This window comes from Delphinus delphis, chromosome 16 (assembly GCF_949987515.2).
Source record: "Delphinus delphis chromosome 16, mDelDel1.2, whole genome shotgun sequence".
Classification (NCBI taxonomy): Eukaryota; Metazoa; Chordata; class Mammalia; order Artiodactyla; family Delphinidae; genus Delphinus; species Delphinus delphis.
Window position 1 is genome coordinate 76482209 of NC_082698.1, and position 24379 is coordinate 76506587.

Consider the following 24379-nt stretch of genomic DNA (forward strand, 5'->3'; position numbering starts at 1 on the left):
TGGAACACAGAATTAAAGTTATAGGTTAGCTGTGGGGGAAGAAATCTTTTGCTTTCGAACATGATTTGCAGATTGTTTCTCTTACAGCTGTCTCTTTTTTTTTCTTTCTTTTTTTTACTGAAGTATAGTTGATTTACAATGTTGTATTAATTTCTGTTGTACAGCAAAGAGACTCAGATATATATATATACATTCTTTTCTATTATGGTTTATCACAGGGTATTGAATATAGTTCCCTGTGCTATACAGTAGGACCTTGTTGTTTATCCATCCTATATCTAATATTCAATAGTGTGCATCTTCTTGTAGCCTTCTCTTAGTGCCTTTCAGTTGTCATTACTCTAACTGAAATCCTTTATGTCCTTCACCCATTCCATCCACCAGCATCCTAACTGATCTCCATGTCTTCACACGGGACACCCATCTTACAGCCTGGTGCTGACAACAACAGCTATAGGCAATCCAATTATAACACTCTTCCTGACAAACAGACTGACTCCTGTAACAGTAATTATGGAAAGCATACTCTGAAGAATTCTCTGCAATCTACCGTTAAGCAGAGTTCCCCCGCTGCCGTGAAGGAAATGGTGGTGACCACTACCTTTGGAGAACTCCATGCCTATTTAATACATTAGCATTACTGAGAAAGGAGAGATCTGTGCCTTTTAGGGTGATTAGGTTCTACTGGAAGCATTTTGAACAGTGAATGTAGGAATTTAATGCCAGGCGGATCATCACACAAAACATAATGTATCCCTTAAGTGTTATTTCTTTAATGGCTCTCCAGGGTCTCAGAAAGAAAGTACAAATGCCTGGAAAGAGCAAGGAAGGTCCTTCAGCACCTCTCACAAACGATCTTGCCATCTTCTAGGGGGTTCATTTCTCTTCAACCGCACCAGGTTGTGGTTACTGTCCTCTGATATGTTTTGTACCTTAAACTTTGCATACGCTGATGCTAATTCCTTCCACTGGAATGCCTTTCTTTGCCTTCCTTATCTACCAGATAAACTTCTACTTCAGGCTACGTGTTATGTCTATGGTGACACTTCCCCATCCCTGGCAAAGTATCAACTCAGTTCTCTCTTACACAGAGGGCATTGTTCTGAAGTCGCTTGTTTACAAGTCTGTCTACACGATACTGGACTCCTATAGAACGCCAGTGCCTAGGACAGTGTCTAGCACGTAATAGCCACTCAAATTTAAATGACTGCTTCAAAGTTTAAAAACTGCAAGGATGTTAAAAAACAATCTATTTAGTGCCATGAACTACAGGCTTTTTCTTGAAGAGAACGTTTACCCATAGGAACTGCAGAGAAATATAGTCAGAACCCAGATGTTAGCACTGGATTATACCTGGGAAAGTACTCTGAAAATCTGGGCAGGAGAAAGCCAAAAAATAATTAAGCGCTAAAAACACTAACGAAAAATTAGGGTAGCCAATATTTAAAGATTGCTTTAATTATCCCTTTCATTAATTAATTAAAAGGAATCCTTTTATCTTCAACTTCACATAAACTTCATGAGGTCACTATAAATATATCGGCAAGAACCTCAGTGCAACACGTTATCAGTTACAGGTGGAAATTTGAGAAGCTTAACTTGTATTAATGTTGTATATAACAGTTTAGAAAATCAAACAATTTCTGAGGAATCAGATCAGCTTCGCAATTTCATCTTGCTTACGAAGTCAAGGATCCCTGCAAAATGATCAAAAATCAAATGCAGTATCTTCGACTATATTCCAAGAAGACGTTTGAAAGAAGGAAAATTGCACTTTCAAGCTCATCATGAATTACTAATGAGGTTAAACGGTACTGAGGAAAAACAAATTAGAAATCCAAGGATGGAATGAAATTTCAAAGATTTATATAGGTTTTTGGTTTTGAACTTCACTCTATGTTAAAAGAAAACACATAGGACTAAAAAATATACAGAGAGGACGACACTGAGCACGTGACAAATCTAAACACATTTGCTTAAGAACCTTTTTTTTTAAAAAAAAACCAAACAAACAAGGGGGAGGTCCAGGCTTTTGTAGAAATGTGGGAAATTTAGTAAGGTGGGATAGGGCTACAGGACAGTACCAGTGTAGAGAAAAGAATATAAACAATTAGTCTGAGATCCAGATACAGTGGTCCTTCTGTATCAGCAGATACAGAGGTATGGCCGTGCTATGCCACTTTGTATCAGGGACTCGAGCATCTGTGGATTACGGTATCTGCTGGGGGAGGGGGGAGGAAGGGGAGGGTCCTGGAACCAAGCCCTCATGGATACAGAGGGACAGCTGTATACAAAGCTTAAAGAAGCACATATTCCCTGATGGTATCTCAACACCAGATGAAGAATGTCATGTGTAACCGTAAAAAGCTTAAAAGTGATATTAAAACTTCAACGGTGGATGCAAAAATCGGCAATAGATGGGTGTCTTTGAAAGGAGACATTACGTTAAGGGACCAACAATTCTACCTAAGCCAACGTGCTGGACACAAAATAAGCCCCCCAAAGACTACTGAAGGATGGGGGGGAAGGGAGTAGGCATGTGGAATGGGCAAATTAAAGGCAGGAAGAATGCCTGCATTTCAGCCTTGACCCTGCCACTTCGCTGTGTGACCCTGGACAAGCCATGTTATCTTTCTCTCCCTCACTCTCCTTCTTTATAAAATAGGAAAAATACCTCATGGGAAAGCTGTGGGTATGAAAAAGTTCATGTATTCAAGTTATACATTTTCCATGGCAATATAATTTATGGTCCTTTTATCATCATCGGGAAGAGACTGAGCTTAATAAAGATACTTGGTTAGGATGCAGATTTAGATCAGATTCTTTTCTCAGTCCTGAGCCTATACTGCACAAGCCTTAAGCTCGGAAGCAAGGATATCACTAACAGATTTAGATTTTTCAGGCTTTTCTGCTTTTCAACAGGGATGCCCCATGTCCTTTCTCCTTTGAGAGTACAAACTCTTAATAGTTGCAGAAGCTTAAAAGAATGGTCGTGTAACAGAAATTTTAAAAGTATGCCAAAAGATAGAGTCAGTATAGGTGTTCTCAATCTGGGAAATAGTGTACCATTCGTTACAGCGAATGAGTGGTCACTGCATATTCTCCTGAAAGATATTTTGGTGAAGGCAACGGTGTGTATTCAGAAAGCACAACTTAATCTCTGAAGCCCTGTTGACATACTAGGTACCATTCAAAAAATCTCATCCCTTCTTTATCACCATCGTATGTCATGTCTTTTAGAGACTACTTTGCAACACCAGTGCCATCTTTGTTATTATCCTAGCTTGAAGAGTGAACATTTGCTACTGTCTCTACAGTTCTTTAAATTCGGTCTCAAGAATGAAAATTTGTTTTTATGGTAGAAGGTTTTTAATGTGTGATATTTTCAAAGAATAGAGAAAAACTCTACAGATCTCTCAATACTTGGAAGGGAAGTAGCAGAGCCCAATGGCTAAGATGAGACTCAGCCGTTCATAGCACACACTGGATCGGCACTGATTTTCCCGTGCACCACTTGGTACAGCCATAAAGCCACAGTATGTCCAAGACAGAAATGCCACAGGGAGACTCTTGCACACATTCATTCATTTACACAACAGCTGCAAACACTGGGTCCACCAGAACTTTTTTTAAATGAAAGAACAGAACCAAACAAATCTAAAACCATCATTTAAATGCTTGTTGCCCCTTCAGGTCTAATATGTTAATAGCTGCACATCCTCACAGGATGAGAAAAAAAAAAAAAAGGAAAGCTTGATATATAAGTTTTAAAAGGAAAAGGATGCATAATGATGGGAAGTAAACAATCTACTTGTTAAAAGGGTCTATAAAAGGAAAGAATGCACAAAAACTGTCACTGTCAAGACTGGACACAAAGCTAACAACAAATAAAGGAGCAAATGAAGAAAAGGCAGTTCATTTTTAATAATTACCACGCTCATGAGTGATGACTGAGGAAGGGAGAATAGTACATTGGCGGTAGTCGAAAGAAAAGGAAATGGGGAAAAAGAAAGAAGTTGAGAGTTTGTTTTTGCCTTGCTGTTTGTAAGGAAATAAAATAGAAAACGTGTTAATCAATTTGGGCAATTATTTTTGTGTGTGTCTTTAAAAAGAGTAAACTAATCAAACCAACCTCATATTGAGAGACAGAACTAATTCTCACATTAGGATGGTCACTCTCATCAGTTATTTCTGATTTGGGACTCACAAATGTTATTCTCATCTATATCTGGTTGACAGTGGCTAGGAGGCCCAGTAAAATAAACCTGGGTGGTCACTATTTCTTTGTGGGGAGCTGATGTAAAGAGTGATTCAGAATGATGAATGGAATTGTGTTCAGAGCCTCTGGTACATTAGCTAAAAACTGCAGGGGAAAATGAAATTGATTTCTAATTCCATGACAGGGAAGTCAGACTTTGGATAGAGAACTGACTCATTTTTAGGCACTTTCCAGCTGGAAAATGCCCAGGACTTCTGTGAGACATGAGAGGCATGCAGTCAATGGGAGCTGGGATTTGTCATGGCTCTGAGTTCTCCAGATGGGCCCCTCAAGGCCAGGTGTTGTTAACTGTCGACACAAAGGTTAGTAACGAAGACATTTGGCTTGATGTCCATTTTCAAAAAACCTAAGTAAGTTCAGAATTCTGCTGGTGATTTTTCTTGAAGGTAGCTAACCCAATTAAATAACCGTGTGACGAATACTTGATTACTGAACCTATACGTTCAAATGCCAAGCAGAAAATAAAATTACACAGGTGATATATACAGAAGCAGCAGTGTTAGCATATGTATAAATGATAATCTTTAAAATACCGGAAGAAAAATGCAGCTAATTTTTTTCCTATTGTGAGAACAAAAATATACAGAGATAATTAGAGAGATTAGTGAATTCTAAAATATTTCAGAAAGGCAAGCAGACTACAAATGGCAGAGGGGAGAAAATTTATTTTTTGCAATAAGATTAGTTTTATAGAAGACCCAATGTTCCAAAACTAATACATTGATAAGATGACAACTCCAAACCAGACCAAACAAACAAAAACAGATAAACACACAGGGCCTGACTCAAACTAAATTAATTTAAAAATCAAACACAAAAGAATAAAAACAAGTCAAAACCAAAAATAGTGAAGATACTTTCTTCTTAATAAATACCAAAACGAATGTGCAACAATAGTTATTTCTGCTTTAAATGCACTGTGTGCTGAATTTTCTAGTTCATACATCTATTTATAGAGAGAAAAGCTCTAAGAATCGGTGAGTCATTATTTTCATGCACATGTAAATTAAGTGATCAGAGTTATTTAAACACAAAAATTTCTCTGTATTTCATGAAACAATTTGGACTTGCAAAGACATGGATATATGAGATAGAAGGATAACTGGGCTAAAAGGGAGGAGATAGTAAGACTAGTGGTGGACTGAAGGATCTGAAAGCATCACTAACCTAAGGAGACAGAAGAATTTGAAAGCCTGACAGTTTGCTAAAGTGGCCAAAGAAAGTCAAACATTTTCTAATGTGGCTCATCCATGTGGTTTCGAATTTTATAGATAATTCTCTAATAAGGGATATTTACTTACTACCCAACTAGGGGAAAGACCACTGACAGTAGATCTGGAATAAAAAGGAATCAATGACCAACATGGAAGATTGGGTTTTGGGTGTGACCTGCATGGGTGTCTAACTATGAACTTTTAAATGAGTCACATAAGCATTGTGTCTATTTAAAGATAACCTTGTATCTCTCTGTAATTTCAGGGAAGAAGTGGGGACACGTGATGCTTTTAATTTAAGCGATCAATACCTGATCCTTCCTCGGTCACCATCCCAAGTCCTTCAGCTTTGTTTTGTCGCTCAAATGCGTTTAGGTCAAGGACACTGCAATAACAGGGAAGAAAACATTTAGAGGCCTAACAGAACGTTTTCTTTCTTCAGGAGAGCAAATGTCTAAAAACTGTGTATCGTGAAACGTGAACCAAATGTTATCAGATACTGAAAACATACACTGACTCAATGCCTACCAACCATATTTTCCTAGTACCAGACTAGTTTCTCTCCAGGGTCCACACTGAAATGATCCATGTGAAAGTCAAGCATATGGCATTGATGGGTTTCAACTTTGGGAGAACATTACAAAGTTAGCAGACATACTGAAATATAATTAGAATGATCATGTTTTTCCAGTTGGAATAATAACATTAAGTATGTGGCAGGTTCCTCAGTCAAATGCTGTCTGAACGATTTCAAAGACTGTAAAAAACAGAAAATGATGAACATGGTCATGACGATCATGGTTAAGGCTCATTCATTTAGGGCAGATGAGAACTGGTCTAACGGCTCCCAGATAAAATGAAAAAGAATTTTGTTTTTTGTCTTTTAAAAATCATACACTACTCATTCCCAAGTAAGCAGAATACACATTGATTCTCCAAGGTTCCTATTTAAGCACAGGGTAGACTATTTTAAGACATTATTAATGTGGAACAATTAGTAATTAAAACATTACTAACACCTAACAGCAAGATAGAACATAAGACACTTCCACACTTTTGTCCCACTTAAAAGTGTGTTTAATCATTAAAAATTCTTCTGTGTATGTGCTGTCAGTAATGTACTTACAAAGTAACACATACTTTAAAAGGTACAACCACTGAGTGGAACCAAAGCGAGAAAAGCATGTGCTTACCTGCATGAAGCATGTGCTTACCTGCATGACTGCATCAGGCCAGCAAGGCTCTGAAAGAAGCCCACATCCTTTTTCTCCTTGAGATAGTCCAGCATTTTCTACAGCAGATAGAGAAACCACAGCGTCACTGAACACAAAGCTCGTTTTTTGTTAAATAAGACATAAAAACATCCTTTGATTCTGAAATAAAGATAAAAAATATCCAGTGCATACAAACATGACGGACGTCACCTTGACCACAAAACAGTGATAAGCACGTCACGGCAAGAGACTTGCACATTTCTAAGTGCAGCAGGACATATACATGGCTTGGAACAAGGGAGCTGCTTTATAAAACACCACAGGCAGCAGGAATATCAGGAGGAAATCATACTCTTAATTCTCTTCATGTCACTCTGTAAGTATCTGGAGATTCAGATACTTAGCTCAAGTTTACCGGGAAGAAGGCCCACCTGTCTGCTATTCACAGGTTTCATTACAAAAGTGACTTCCTTAAACAGCATTCCAATCCGAGAGCTCTGATTACCATATGCTAATGTTACAGACAGAAATTCAGTTTCCATTACCATGGTCTCTAAACCCAAGGACTGGTGGGAATCATGTGACTATTAATTTTTCTCCTCTTTTCTCAGGATGATGTCCAGATTCTGTGGTCAACATTTTGGTTAAACACAAATGTAAAAAATGCTCAAGGAATGCACGGCTCTGCTTGTTAGTATGTTTTTACATGCCATGATGAAGCAGCCACTCTGAATGTAGATACAGTGTGCTGGAGGTTTCAGATAAGAAGTACTATGTGCAGGGCAGGAATAGAGAGGAAGACGTAGAGAATGGACATGTGGACATGAGGCAGGGCGGGGCAGGAGGGAGAACCGGGAGATTGGGATTGACCTACCAGCACTGCCATGTGTAAAATGGACAGCTGGTGGAAACCTGCTGTATAGCACCGGGAGCTCAGCTCGGTGTGACCTAGGGGGTGGGATGGGGGCTGGGGAGGTCCAAGAGGGAGGGGATCTATGTATACATATAGTTGATTCATTTCATGGTACAGCAGAAACTAACACGACATTGTAAAGCAACGATACCCCAATTAAAAAAAAAAGTACGTACAAGATGATAAGATGACAGAGGCACACCAAAGGTTTTAAGAAAATAAAGATACTGCTCTTCTCTGAATCTTAAATAGAAGGGATTAATTCCTATTATCAGAGCTATCTAGATAGGGCTCAGCTAAGCAGTCAAAATATTGGTAGTACTCTTTTTCCAGAAATCAGAGAGTTAAAGGTAATATAAAACTAAATATGTGAAGGCTGTATACATATACACAGTGTATATATATTTGTGTGTGTATATATATATATACACACATATATGCATACACCTACACACGCACAGATACACACAGACACACAAAAACGCACAGCCATTTTGGGGTGGGTGTGTGATAACTTATTGGGCTAATAAAACATGAAGCGCTTATTAATCATTGGCCTTTTAAAACAAAATGAATGTGGGTTACAGGGTCAAAGGGGAGTGGTGGAATATATATCTGAAGGTTTAAAGAAAAAAGAAAAGATCTGTACAGACGATGAGTACGTTTATTACATGGTCTCTCAAGGTTCCTTTTGTCTCCATGGATTTCTGAATATATACACTATACAATTAAGGTCTTTTGAAGCAATACATAAGTCAAGGGAAATTATTTATTTATAAGTATTGTGGCGAGATTAGGTTGGTTTTCTTTATTTTTCCTTTTTTAAAAAAAGTCATGTAGTCATTTACTATGGAAATCAAAAGAGAAAATCTGTAAATTGGATGGGAGAAAATTCACCTTTATTTTTACTAACTTCTAACTGAAATTTAGCATTCCTTTCAACCAGTAATCTAAGCAACAAACACTAAGAGGGTTAGTAGTAGCTACGATTTTGTCACCAATAAAGATTTCAGGTATTTTCATATCACATTACAGCTGTTGTAGATATTTAAAAATATTTAGACACGTCTTTTCTTCTCAAAAATTATTAGACCAAGTACTAGATCTTTTATTTAATGAGTTCATAAAGAAACATATTACTTTATCGAAAACCTATTTTATAATATTTTGATAAACACATTTCAATATACTTGGCTTCCTTTTCAATCTACGTAATTTTAATTTGTGCACTTATAAACATTACACCGAGAGGAGGCCAGAGATTTCAACGAACTGTCAGAGGCAATAAAAAGCTAACAACCCTCGCTTAGGTTATGTCTACGTTCTCTTCCAGTACTAACATGTAGTGATTATATTTACAGAAAAAAATATACAATTTGATGGGGCTTCCCTGGTGGCGCAGTGGTTGAGAGTCCGTCTGCCGATGCAGGGGACACGGGTTCGTGCCCCGGTCCGGGAAGATCCCACGTGCCGCGGAGTGGCTGGGCCCGTGAGCCATGGCCGCTGAGGCTGCGCGTCCAGAGCCTGTGCTCCGCAACAACCTTTACTAACCCAAAAGAAACCTTCAAATTTTCTCTGCTTTTCTTTTCTTAGACTCAAAGGTTTCTAGGAGCCTATTCCTAGCTTTGTGCCACTGTAGTGATTCTGAGGTTCACAGCAACTTGAAGTCAAACATTCTGAAGTTCTCATTTGCCTTCCTTTCCTTCAATGAGGGTAGCCCCTTACCTGCTTGACTAAAACTTACCCAAGAAATAAACAGTTACTAGTTCCCTGTTCAACCGTGCTTTCTCATACAGAAGCCAAGATACAAAAATAAGAGACATTATAGTTTTAGAATAACACAATCTGATGCTTATATTATGTTGTGGTTTGTTGTTCTCCAATGAGCATAAGGATTTTTTCTGAGCTCAGAGCCACACTGTTGGCCGTGTGAATGTTATCCCCAGAGGTATGCAGTACACACCTGTGACAGTCTTTTTTTAAGTCACTCAAATACTCTTTTTTTCTTTAGTGAAGTATAGTTGCTTTACAATGTTGTGTTAATTTCTGCTATACAGCAAAGGGACTCAGTATATGTGTATGTGTGTGTGTGTGTGTGTGTGTTTGTGTGTGTGTGTGTGTGTGTGTATGTGCGTGTGTGTATTCTTTTTTCATATTCTTTTCCATTATCACAGGATACTGAATATAGTTCCCTGTGCTGTACAGTAGGACCTTGTTGCTCATCCATCTACAGATAATAGTTTGCATCTGCTAACCCCAAACTCCCAGTCCTTCCCTTCCCCACCCACCCCTTCCCCCTTGGCAACCACAAGTCTATTCTCCATGTCTATGAGTCTGTTTCTGTTTCATAGATAGGTTCATTTGTGTCCTATTTTAGATTGCAAATATAAGTGATACCATATGGTATTTGTCTTTCTCTTTCTGACTTACTTCACTCAGTATGATAATCTCTAAGTCCATCCATGTTGCTGCAAATGGCATTATTTCATTCTTTTTTATGGCTGAGTAATATTCCATTTTATATATGTGCCACATCTTCGTTATCCATTCATCTGCTGACGGACATTTAGGCTGCTTCCATGTCTTGGCTATTGTGAATAGTGGTGCTATGAACACAGGGATGCATGTATCTTTTTGAATTATAGTTTTGTCTGGGTATATTCCCAGGAGTGGGACTGCTGGGTCCTATGGTAGTTCTATTTTTAGTTTTCTGAGGAACCTCCATTCTGTTCTCCATAGTGGTTATGCCAACTTACATTCCCACCAACAGTATAGGAGGGTTCCCTTTTCTCCACACCCTCTCCAGCATCTGTGATCTGCAGAAAGTCTCTCAAATACTCTTATTCTAACAAGCTCAACAGACCTTGGCCTTCAGTTGGATATGGAGGTTGCATCCTTTGTCATAACTGGTTGAAGTTAGCAAAATCCCCGTCCAGATAATGTCTAACTTTTAAACAGAACATCATTACAGAACTTGGTTGGGAAGTGATTTTCTCATATCTTAGGAGAATAGAAAGAATTACAACTAGAAAAATTCTTAACAATGCATTCTGTTTACACATTAACCTAGAAGCCAGCTTTGTACCAAATATACAACAAAATCTTAAGAGTCAATTTTTAGGAGATATAACACTATAAAACATGTTACCAAACTAGGCTCCCTAGGTAAGGGTATTTATTTTTCACTATTAAAACAAACCAGCTGCTTTACGCCAACTTATTCACATGAAATGCAGCATTGCAAATGATGACACCGTATGACATGACTTCAGACTTCTAAACAGCGTTATTATTTGTTGTGCTACCTAGAAGGGGTGTTTATTGTGCTACCTGGGAGATATTTGGATACTGGGACAAGATGACCATAAAATAAAGGCATACTTTACATAGAAAATGAAAACAAAAAGGTACAACTAACGTACAACTAATCGTTCTTTTAGGATGACTAAAATAGTTCAACAGGATGACTATACGGTCCATCTCTTCGAAAAGCACATTATGTGAAAGGCTCAATGACATACCTGCTGTACTGTAGAGTTCCCGCCATTTAAGATAGCAATTCCGAGTTTCAAAGTAGCAGCCACCATGGGTCCAGTTTCACCTTAAAAATACAAACTGTTGTGATCCTTCTATCACTTCACCTGCTACATTAACCAATTCTATCTCAAAATGTGCATTTTTGAAGTCATTATTCACCTCCTACAAACCTATGTCATGGTGGAGAGGGACAGACTGACTCATATAACAACAACAACAAAAAAATTAAGAGTCATAACGCATATTTTGCCATCAATGTTTTTACTAAGTTCTGTGTGATATGTCTATGATTGAAACTATATGAGAACACAGAGAAAACGAACAGGAAGAAACAATTGCTTTTGAAATACTGACACCTAAAATTATTAAAATTCAAAACAAATCATGTGTATTAAAATAATACTGAAATGAATATGAGCTACTTAAAATATTCTCCCTCCTCCCTCAAGAACAGTATGGTTGAACAACTTTTAAAATCTCCATTTCATCACTTTTATCTTAATACGTTTATAGCCTTGCTTTATTAGGGTGACTAGTCACAATTTTAAGTTATTTGAATAATAATAACAAAATTTCAAATCCAACCAGTTGTCTATAATTTAGCATATTATGTTTTATTTTTACATTAGTCGCCTCCACTTATCTTAGAAATGAAATAATCCCTATATTTGGAGAGGGGTGCTTAATAACCACCATTACTTTTTCATTCCATTAAAATTACAGTAACTAGTTTTCACAAAGAAGGTATTACCAATGTAAGAAAAATCAGCTTGCACTGGCTGGCTACTGAAAAATGCAACAGTACTTGAATTACTAAAAATGACTCACTTAAAAAATCTAAACATTTATATCAAGGGCCCCGAGGGCCGAGTCCAGCTTGGCACCTGTTTTCGTAAATAAAGTTTTATTGGAACATGGCCACACCATTTATTCACGTGTTGTCTCTAGCTACTTTCATGCCACTCTGGCGGAGTTGAAGAGATGCCACAGAGGCCCCAATGGCTCACAAAGCCGAACATGTTTACTATCTGGCCTCTATCAGAAAACATTTGCCCACCTCTGATTCACATAATCAGTTTGGTAGAGTTGTGTCCCAATATAATTTCCAAAACTTAACGAACAGAAATAAAAAATCTTTTAGTAAGATTCTGATTAAAAAAGAAAAATCAACATTGAACTTTGTAAGAGAGGTGGCATTTGTCAAGTCACCTGACCTAGTCATGAACAAGAAATTCAGGGACTAAATAAATCGGTAGACTTTACGTAAGGGCGCTCCTAGGAGTAAAGGGGAAATCTTCAGAATCGGCCCTTCCGAGGTAGAGCCAGGAGCCTCACCTTTGCTGGCACTGATGGTCTGCAGCACCATCTCAGCTGCACCGCGGTCGTGGAGCCTGGCTTGTTGGTACAGAAGCTTTTGCTTTTCCATTTCTTTTTCCTGAACACAAATCCCAACCATTTATGTTGCAGCTATCACTAAGCAGAGCAGCTTTCTATAAACCACATTTTCAGTCATCTCTTCATGTATGGGCTCTATGACAACCTTATGGACCATTTCAACACCAACAATGCTATCCAACAGATGTTAACATAGTCAACTCTTGGTTTTTCCCTTTATATTTTTGTGATAGACTTTTGGTACTGATTTATCAGGATGAATTTTCTCAATTGTCATGACTGGATTAGTCCAAAGCCTGTATCATACTTTTGAAGTACTGTACACTTCATCACTGAAACTTGCACTTTCTGAATGATACATTCGTGCATCAGTTTGTCACGTGTTTAATCATCTCCCAAGTCATGGTCATAACTTGATACTGCTCAGCAAATGGCTCGAGTTGTAAGTCATCACTGAATGACAGAAAAACATTAACTGAGGACGTGTTGGAGTTTAAGCAAAATTGAAAGCTGATATGGATAAAAAGGTAGGCTTCAACTGAGTAGTGGACAGACGATAACAGGTCTCCCCAGTCCCCTCCCAAAGAATAAAAGAAGCAATGTGCCTTTATATTTTGTATTCTCTGGTGGTAATAAACGATACTGCACGGTACTGCTAGAGCAATGGCTAGAGTTTGTTCTTTTCCACTTAAACTACCACTGAACACATACAGAAGGAAATCAAAATAAAATATAAAGGCACAGCAAGTTCAAGACTGGTAGGATCATTCACTTGAGCTATCCAGTTCGCTGGAGAATTGAGACGGAACCAAGCAGTATAAGTTGCAGAATGAAAGTTGCATAGAGCACTATGACAGCGCGTCCATCAAATGGCGTGGTAGAGAAGCTTAGTCAATGGGACATGAAACAGTCAATTAGTATCATGTCCATAAACACAACGGCCAAAACATATATGACCTAAGAGCAGGAAGAGCTGCAGCAGAGGTAGCCAGAGTGACAGCTTTGCTGCCATAAACTTTCCATCCAAAGTACGGAAAATAGACACTGGAAGATGGAAGAGGTTTAAAAAATGAAGGCTTGCTAGTTACAGAATATGAAAAAGAACATAAACTAAAAGGAGGGGGTAAAAGAAATGGGCTCAAACAAATGAAAAAAGAAACCTTTAAATCAAAAGCAACCAACACAGACATTTATGCTGTTACCAGAGAGTTCTCGCCGAGGCTGGCAAATTTGTCTCTTAAATCTTTGATAATATCGTGCTGCGAAAACAAAATTGATCAGGGTTTTTTTTCACACTATAGTTAGAGCTCCTGTGGTTAAATTTTTATTTTTTCTTAAATTATGTGATAGGCCTAAATGGAAGCAGAAAAAAGAAAAAAAAAAAAAAGGCAGCTTTGCTTTATACGTAGCCATGCTAACATCTAAAAGGTTTGCCTTCATGTTTAAACCTCTTCCTGTGAAGTCAAAAACAGAACGAAAACAAAACCACACAGACACACAAAACTATATTGTCATTACAACAGAGTTTCAGGAAAACTGAAAGAAGACCCTTTCGTCTGCTCTTCAGGTGCTGTTTAAAATTAGGGAGCAACATTTGATTCTTCCTTTTAGACCCAACAATCTTTGACTTTCCTCCCGTTGCCAGAGCTATTTCTGGAACTTTTACTTCCTAGCTTAACCAACTCCCTTCGTGAAAGAGCTGTCCAGTAAAACTGATAAGAAATTACTGTCTTAAGGAACTGTGCTATTATTTTCATCAACTAAAGAGGCAAAGGAGTTAGAAAGAATGATTCTTCTATTGACGCAATACAACATATAAAGATAGTCATCAGGAAATCCAAAGAAGATGGAAGATGGCAGCATGCCATATATTCTTGAGGAAAAACAAATACAGAAACCCTTCGCCATTTGTGCTCCAAAAGTAGGGAGACCAGCGCAAAGATCTGACAGAACAACCTGCACGATAGATTCCAAGGTCCCAGTATCCTCTTCAGTAACTGAAATCACTCATGATGGACAGACCTCAGGAGGACCAAGAAACACAGGATATCAAATTGCCTTCTTTACAAAGTAAACTCCCTGAGCAAAGATCACGCTAATTTTCCTTATGTAACATCTAAATTTCAATAATAATGTTTTGGGGGAGATGATATGAAACATTTGAAGAAAAAATAGTGAGCAAAAAAACACACTCTGATCTAGAGGCAGGAAAATCGTATTTCATAAAGAGGGATCAGGTTGACCACTCTTTTGAATTTCTTTGTTGGAAGCCCTCTCTTCAGAACATCTTTAATGTTATTTCTTTTTGTACTTTCTTGTCCCCTTTGAAAACTGCTTCTGGGTATATAATTTAATCTTTCCTTGGAAAGTTTATCACGACATAAAAAAGTAAAACTTTAAAGGTGAAACTAGAAAGTTTTCAGGCAATAAAATGATGGATTATGTGGAAAGAAAAAAATTCTTTCATTTCAAATATACTGCAGATTAGCTTTTCTAAGCAAATTGGAGACAGATCTTTTTAAAAGTATCTTATTCAGGGAAACAGCACCTTGAAAGTACTTTTTAAAGGACCTTTTTAAAAGCAGCGTTCCTCGCCCTGCCGCACTCCAAATTCCGCTTGAATTGCTGAAGGTTCTTAAATATAACACTATACCTTCAACCTGTAGTTTAGTCTTTAAATTATTCCAAGGTTACAAAGGGAAAAATCCTTCAGGAATTGTTGTTTCTCCCAAACAGGAAGACTGTCTCAGTATTCTATTGATATAGGAAACTTTTACATGTATACGATTTTATGTAGACTCCTAGAAACCTCGGAATCACTAGTACTGGCAACCTGCAGCAAATTAGCAAGACTCTGTGGCACGGGTTTCTGGATTAATCACATTCTTGGAAGGCTCTGCTTTGTGTCCCTAAATGCTTTTCATCCCTCAACACTTTTTTTTCTTCATCTAACTGTATTATGTATGATTGTGTGATATTTTAAATACCAAATGAGGAAAAGGTAGAGATACATGGGCAGAAGCTAGACATTATTTTCTACAAATCATTTTCATTGTGACATTCCTATACTAAAAAAGCATGGAGTTTATTTTCTTTTTCACCGCTTCACAAAAGATCAGAAGTAACGAACATTTGCAAGCTTCTGATCGGTACTTATGCACTTAGAAGAGTTATGAAATTGCCCTGAAAAATGAACTTACTCAAAAACAGCAAATCAGACAGGTTGAAAGGTGGATATTACCCCCTGAGAACATCCAGTTCAAAGCTTTCAGTTCAAAGATGAAAAGGCTGAGGTACAGGGTAATTAAATGTGACCTGCTGAAGGTCACCTGGTTAGCACCCAGATGAGAACTCAGGTGTCCTGCCTTGGGAGGTTCTGTGCTCATTATGATAAAAGATTTCCTCTCATTGGGCTTCTCTGACTTGATTTCAGTAAGGAAGTGAAATCGATTAAATGTAATGATAATAGCAAATACTTACAGAGTTTGTTATGTGACAGGCAATGTTCTGAGTGGATTATATATATTAACTAATTTAATCCTCATCACAATCCTATGCAATAGAGACCTTAATTAGTCCCATTTTATAGCTAGGAGAATTGAGGCTTAAGATCATACAGCCATATGGTGGAGCTGGGATGCGAACACAGCTGGTCTATTTGAGTGTCTGTGCTCTTACTGACTCTGCTGGATCCCATTTTCTGTAAATAATGTGGCCAAGCATAAGCTTCAACTGGGATTATTTTTTTTAATTTTTATTTTATGTTGGAGTATAGTTGATTAACAATGTTGTGTTGGTTTTAGGTGTACAGCTAAGAGATTCAGTTATACACATACATGTATCTATTCTTTTACAAATTCTTTTCCCATTTAGGTTATTACAGATTATTGAGCAGAGCTCCCTGTGTATACAGTATGTCCTTGTTGGTTATCTATTTTAAATATAGCAGTGTGTATATGTCAATCTCCGCTGGGATTATTTTTACAAACAATAGCACATGCAGTCAAATTACTGTGCACCATTATATGTTTAAATATGTGTTGTCTACATACTCACATGCTATCTAGGTCTACACATTCATATGCATAAATTACCATACACAATACAGAGGTCTGTGCTTTGGGGAATTTTCCTCGTATCAGGACCAGTACTCCAGCCCACACTGAACCCCCTTCTCTCCAAGTCTTAGCGACTTGCCTTGCTTCTTAAGTACAGTGGCCCCAGAAATGGCTTTTGCACCATTACTGTGCTTACGAAAGCTGGCTCTTATCACCACTACCACTGTCTAAGGAAACCACACGCTGATGCAAATGGAGAGACTGCAGTGCCTGGACACTCGGCAGGCTGGACCCAAGCTGGCTCTGGCTTCCCCAGGGGTCACCTGGAAGAGCTGGTTAATATCAGCAGGAAGTATGAAGAAATTAACACCCTGTAACCAATAAGAGATAGGAGGTGGGAGGAAACCAGCAGATAAAGTGTTCCTCGTTGCTCCCCAGGAGGTGCTGTTCCAGGATGCATATAGCCTCTCCAGGGGCATCCAACACAATCTAGCAACTAGCTGTATGGCTGGTTAGTTGTGGTTAGCTGGTCAGCTCAAGAATGCATTACTGCATTCTCTCTGCTTCCCTGTATCAGTTCTCGTTCTCCCTCACTCTTACTCCCCTGAGATTTTAACACCTCCAACCCCAGTAGAGTGTTAGCAAATAACCTCTTTGCTCTGTTTTCTAGGGAACGTGGGCTAAGACAGGAGGGTATTACTGCAGATCAACAATTTCAGTATATAAAAATGCAGTTGGCAGATTGCAGCAATAAGCATGAGTATTGGAGAACACTGGCCATGAAAATTCCTTCCCCCTCTCCCCTCTATGATTCAACAGTATGACAAGCAACTCAACACTCTAGGGTCCATATTTTGACACCATAGAGCTTCCACAGTAGAAACTAAAGAAGTGTAAATTTTCTTGATAAAAGAGATAATTGTTTCAATGTTTTATATCCGTAGCTTTATCTTCAATTTTTTCATATTTAATCGTTCTCTTTGGTAAGATTCAGGAAGCCCTGCTAATCTAAATTGGTGTGTTCCTATGAACACAAGTAAATAAGCCCATTCAAAGATCAAATTATGTAGCTATCGGAGAGGGAACATCTTATAGCCAATTCATTCTTGTAGAATTACAACAAATTGAATATATTCAAATTTAGATCATTGGGGGCTTCCCTGGTGGTGCAGTGGTTGAGAGTCCGCCTGCCGATGCAGGGGACACGGGTTCGTGCCCCGGTCCGGGAAGATCCCACAGGCCGCGGAGCGGCTGGGCCTGTGAGCCACGGCCGCTGAGCCTGCGCGTCCGGAGCCTGTGCTCCGCAACGGGAGAGGCCACAGCAGTGAGAGGCCCGCGTACCGCAAAAAAAAAAAAAATTTAGATTATTGGAGGGGCCAGACAAAAGTGCTTTTATCAGTGTGTAGAGCTATGTAACATCAGTCTTTTAAGACATTTTAGACCTAAATGAATTCTTTCACACCTCATGGTACATACTTTGGAATATGAGCTGGGTATTGGCCTGAGTACTTAGTGGGTATGATGTCATAGGTTAGTCTCCTAAATTTTTATGACAAAATATCAACTCTTTCACAGGCATATTTGGCATTTAAGACACAAGAAGTTCTCTTTAATCAGTAGGACAGAATGATAGCACCTCAGGGACTCACCAGAGAATTCATCTGTGAAGTAGAAACTGGGCATTTGCCAAAGGATGATGCAACTTGCTTAATAGTTGAGAAAGATGGTCTAGAAGGCGAGTTAACGGTCCATTCCTCTAGATTTACTTAAGCTTCACCGTCATTAATTTAGGTTTTTCCATAAGTAGTAAATCTATATTAAAGTACTTAATTCAATGAAAGCTTTTGTGTGGAATATTATCATTGAACGTTGCACCCTCAGATTTGGAAGAATGGCAGTAGGAGAAGCAACCATCAGAAGAATGTTGCTGTATGTCTTGCAAAATCATCATTTTAAAATGTGGTCTACTGTGGTACCAAAGCTCTTTCTTGTTCTACGTGAGATCGTGCTCAGAAAAGTCATTCAACTTGAAATATTACTCTGTTATTATTTGTTTTGGCTTATGAAAAGCTCAAAGCCGAATAAAGTAATCCACTGTAGTAATTAACATTTTGGGTAACTGCTAAAATGTTTCTTCCCTTTCAATTAATATTGGCCTCTTTATAATATTTAACTGTCCGTTTTCATAGTTTTAATATTGAAGTAGTCTCAAGTCTAAAAAGAGTTATATATAATTACTAAATATGCAATTAAATTTACAAATAAGTAGTTGTAGGTAAATATACATATAAATAGATGAAGCTGGGAATTAAATTATCAACTTAAATCAGGCAAGTTTTAACACGATCATGTCAGTAAAACATACACGTGATGGAAGAAGAGCTGGTAAAGACTAGGCATTTTAGCCTCCACTCCCTGTTTTCCATGTTTTTTGAGCTTTATTTATGTTACTCCTCATGGAAATTTTCTTTATAATGCTACCTTTTTATATCTACTTCTTTCTTCTTCTCAATATTCTTATAGATAATTTAAGTGGAAAGTACAGCAAATATTAATAATCAGCCAGTTATAGGGATAAAATTCAATCAGCGCACTATGTTATTCCAAACTTTATTTAACATAATTTGTTTTAAGAATTATTGAAACTGCCAAGCGACCTTTCAAATTCATTATAACTTAGATGAAAAATTCCACTATTTAGACTATACTAAATAACGTTAAACAACCAGACATCTCAATGTAAAAAGTCTGGTCCATTACTAAATTTATAAAGAGAAAGCAATAATCCAGTTGTCTAGTCCAATTTTTCAGTGGTGTTGCTGTCATCACAGGGCCAACCTCAGACAAAACCCTCTCTGCAGGTGATTGGTTCTCTGTCAGCTCTAAAAACACAGCCTCATTCTTCGGCTTGGGCAGAGTTCATATTGTTTACTCACAGAGTGTGTATTTTGCAAATGGACTATTCCACAGATTAGGCATAAGTGATGAGTTATAGTATAGAAATCACACGGTGAGTCAGTCAAACACTGGCTAAGAAGTGAAAAGTCCCAAATCTCTTCTATTTTGTTATGCGTACGAGTGTGTGGCACCACTGGCAACTCTAAAATCCTGTCTCTTTCTGGGACAGTCACACCAGCCGGTCTCTACCTCCTTTTTGGGGGGATTAATTACCAGGTTTCACCATTAGGTGAACTTCTCTCCCACCATCCTAAATCCAAGGCATGTAGCCCATTCTCCCAGGCGGGGCGCCGTACGTCTCCCGATTTCTTGTTCTCAGTATGACCTGAATCCTACACTGTACAGGCTAAGATTCCACTAGTAGTTACTCCCAGACTTCTTTTCTGAATAGGGAACCTTTCTAATGTCTCCGTCTAAATCAATATTCTTGGGAATGAATTTCAGTGCTATCCGTGAAATCAAATCTTGGTGGATGTTAGGAAGTCCCTTTATGCTTTCAACCCTCAACAAGTCACAGGAATTCTATCTGAGATCATTAGTGATAAAACTATAAAAATCCAGCAAATTAGGATCACGCCCATTATAACTACTGATTTAAACCCATAATCTATAATTAACTGTTATGCCTATTATATGCCATTAAATTATATCCATCTGGTTAGAGCTAAACCTGATCACATCTGCATGAACTCAAATTTTAAAATGATATGAGAACAATATAGTCCTCCAAATATAATAGTGAGGTAAAAACATTATAATTTGTTCCTTCTAAGTAGATTTTTTATGACATTCTAAATTCATCTTAACAGAAAATATTTCACTTTTTAAAGTAGAAGGCAAAAAAGAACACTTTACACTTAAAAACAGAAAAGCTTCCTCTTTTCTTTAAATAAAGTCATTATAGGTATTTTTTTCCTGGGATGTTTATGATCGATTTTCCAACTAAATAGTCTCATGAAAATAAAATGTAAGCTTAACAGGGTTCATATGAAAGGAAAATTTTTGTGATTCTAGACCAAAATGTTTTCTCTTAGCAAATTTTCCAGGTGCTTAGCTCTTCAGAATACTCAGAGACAGAAAGAGTCATCTAGTTCTTCACTATAAGGAAATGCTAAATTAACACTGAAATCATGGAATATCCTCTCCAATTACTAGCACAACGGAAAAGAAGATTATTTCCAATCCCACCAGCAATGCCATATATCGTATCTCTTTTCTAGTAATAAGACTGGTATAAAAACCCTCAAGAGAGATGAGGCATGAAACGTTGCACTGAAAAGTCACCAGCTAAAATTTAATCACCGAAAGGGTGGACTCTTTCATCTCAGCATAGTACACAGCTCAAAGTCAACACAGAGGATAAAATTTCAAATTAGGAGTCATTTAAATTGCAAGAAGAATAAACCTAGGTCAAGGAAGGGATACTGAAGAGACAAACTGCATTGGAGCTACAAACTTGGTAGAAAGATTGCAAGACTTTTTTTTTTTTCTTTTTTACAAAAAAGAATCCAAGATGTTGGGTCTAACAAAGGTAAATGTCACAAGAAACTGAAACTCAGACCCAGACAAATACACATATATATATAGTTTTACCTTGCTGCGTTGGGATCCTGTGACCTTAAGGAAGGATGAAGACAAGAAGCAAAATAGCAATAAACAATTGCTCGGAAGACAACCGACAGACCACAAATGGTGTGCACGTCAGAAAAATAGTATTATCTGCTGCGCACAGCTCATTCTAATTTAGCTCAGTTTCTCATCAATGAAGATGGAGTTGAGACTAGAAATACACATACATTAGAAAAGATTATAGTGTCATCCAGGAAATTAACCTTAAGGCATTTTTCTCAGCCAGCAATAGTCATGGGTCATTCCCAAATTAGTTTGATTTGGTATTTTTTTACACAATGACTTCAATGCAATGCTGCAGAGATGCTCACATCCAATTATTCCTGAAAGGGGCACTACTCAATATCTACTCCTCACCTACCACTTTTTTGTGGGTCCACTTTAATTAAAGACTTAACAGCTGACTACTAATATATTTCCAGACTTCTAGCTCAAAGCAGACATGTAAATTAATAGCAGCAAAAAAAAAAAAAAAAAAAAAGTCTAATCCATTTCCTTCCATTTAATTTCTTTTTGAAAATTCCAAAAAAAAAAAGAACCAATAAATAAGGAGAGGGTAGTTAGCAACAGCTGGTCTTTCTTATAAAAAGCAAAAGTGCAGCCTAAGCAAAGGGGGAAAATAATATTGACTTTCCCTTTGGCTAATGAATATTGAGCAGCATTTCGAATTATACGGAAATGTAAGATCTGAGAAGGTTTGAGGAAATAATCATAAAATAGAACATAGCCCTAGGAATATATGCAATCCTGCCTCATGCAAGCAAACTGCACTGTGTGCCACCACCTACATATGTACAGGGAATGAGTGACCTAATTGGGCAGAAGTCAAAAGAGGCTAAATCTTTAAGACTTCTTCGATTTAGAAAAAAAAAAAAAATCAAACCAAGGGTTTAATGAGAAACTTGATGTCATGTTGCTCTTCCATAAACATTTTTCTGCCACGTCTGTCGGAAATTTCAGATCACATCATTCACTGAGATGAGAACAATTTAAAGCAACCTCATCTCTGAGGGCTCTCAGGAACACTCATTCTGAACATATGGGTTTTATTTGATTCTTTAACTAGTCTATGTTCCTTGGTCTTAACTTCAGCAAATGTTAGGACTCAAATTTGTCCATCCAGCTTCTGACATGCAGTTCCTTGACACAATAAGCTGCAATAAGCCATGAAGCAAGAAACATAAATGTCAGTTATAAGCTATGAAACAATGTTTCAACGTAGACAACAAATACAGAAAGATTCATCTTACTTCAAAACTCTTCACTTCCTCTTCCCCATCATCGTCTTCCTCGTCATGACAACTCTGATACATGTAAAAAAATGTTTTGAAAAGGTCAACAGGATAAGAATATGTTGAGGCAGAAAATATAAAAGAATTTAGCACAGAATACTGAATCATTTGTGTTAGTTTATCATCAATATTGTTTAAATATGTACATTATATATAATAAGCTTAGATGACATGATCAATGAATCTGTGGCCTAAAATAAAATTATACTGTGCATATACAAAATTAAAATACTAAATTACCAATTTTATATATACCATGGAGATATTTATGAGGTCTGTACCACACTACACATACTACTTATTCATGCATTTTCCTTGTGCAAATCAAGTTACAAGCCCTAAAAACAAGGATCACTGTTTTCTCCTTTTTTGTGCTTCCATTACAATGTGTTAATACAGATACATTTAATAACTATGAACTAAAATTAAAAGAAAGCAGTGCCCATTACTTAAAGTGAATCTTGTCATCTTTTTCTTATTGTTGTTAAGTTCATTTTTTATTGTATTTGGTCCAAAGGAGGAAAGTAAGATTCCAACTGCTACCAAGATTATTCTTTCACAGAAAAATAATAAAACAGGCAATTTCATTATTTTGAGTTATTTTCCCAGAAATGGTAAAGGAGCTGTGCATGTATTCTTATCTAATTTCCACAGCTGAAAATTTTGCTTGCTAAGGAAGCAGAGCTGTTTGGTGGTTAGGAACATGGCCTGAGGATACAGAGTGCCTGGTTCAAATCCTGATGCTGCCATTTATGAGCTGTTTAGTCTAGGGCAAGTTCCTTTCCCTCTCTGGTCTCCGCTTCCTCATATTTAAAGTGGAAATAATAAAAAAAGTAACCATGTTCCTGAGAGAATCACATGAATTAATATATGGAAATTTTTTGCCACTTAGGAACAAATACCTGAAAAACAATAAGCTTTTAATAAATCTCAACTGCTATTATTATCATGGTTTGGTACTAGGAGTACCGTGTTGACCAAAGGAAGCAGGTCATCAGCCAATACCTGTGCTAGGAAGAACCTAACGCTCTTCTAAGTTAGATTACTGCAACCCTTCTAAGGATTTTTTTTATGGTTGGTAAACACTCAGTGTATCCATGAAGCTCATGGAAGAAGTGGTTAAATATAACTTACAAATCAGAAAAATACTTTTAACTCAATGATTCACAGTACTTTGAGTACATACGTGAAGTAGAAATGGGACAGGGTACAAAATGTGATCCTTCTATCAGACTCAGTGATAAATGCTAAAAGGTTTGTTACGTTCTTTCATTCATTCAACAAACATGTACTGAGCATCGCCCTCTCCATTTCATGAGAATGTGGACATGGTTTGCAAAGGAGAAAATAAGGGGACACAGACCTGTGACAATTTCACTACATGGAAAAGTTGCTAAATAGTATGTTTCACCACAAAATCCAAGATGTTAATTATTCATTCAGAGTGCAGGAACTTTTTGACTATATGTTAATGTCACCTTGACTCCCGTGTCAACAGTTAACCAGGATTTTGAAAATAAATACACATGAGAAGTTTAGCAAAACATATCTGGAAGGCAAATCTGTAACCCTCCATAAATATTGTATGTATAATGTTGAATGCAGAGGAATTCTGGCTGAGCTGCTCCTTTTAGATTACCTACATAATGCTTCCTTCACATGCATTATAAATTAGGAGTGAAACATAGGGATTTTATCAAGTAACAAGCATGATAACTATCTAATCAAATTAGAATACCAATACAAAATGTCTCTTAAGAATATAAAGTTACACATTTTCTGAAACACATCATCTCCTATACAAATTTCATTACGTTCAGAAATACTGGGAACAAGGTTTGAGTTGAAGAATACATTTAGAAAAGTTGGCATTTTGAGTTATAATGATAT

At 37.4% G+C, this 24379-nt stretch overlaps 1 protein-coding gene across 1 annotated transcript in view; it reads right to left on the reverse strand.

Moving 5' to 3' along the window:
• Nucleotides 1–24379, reverse strand: part of RYR2 (ryanodine receptor 2) — a 714060-nt gene that overhangs the window by 65682 nt on the left and 623999 nt on the right. The window contains exons 79-83 of the mRNA XM_060035003.1: nt 22448–22501; nt 12493–12592; nt 11142–11221; nt 6708–6784; nt 5805–5878 (exon numbers count right to left, since the gene is read on the reverse strand). Of these exons, the coding sequence (XP_059890986.1) occupies nt 5805–5878; nt 6708–6784; nt 11142–11221; nt 12493–12592; nt 22448–22501 (385 nt within the window). The remainder of the gene's footprint in view (nt 1–5804; nt 5879–6707; nt 6785–11141; nt 11222–12492; nt 12593–22447; nt 22502–24379) is intronic.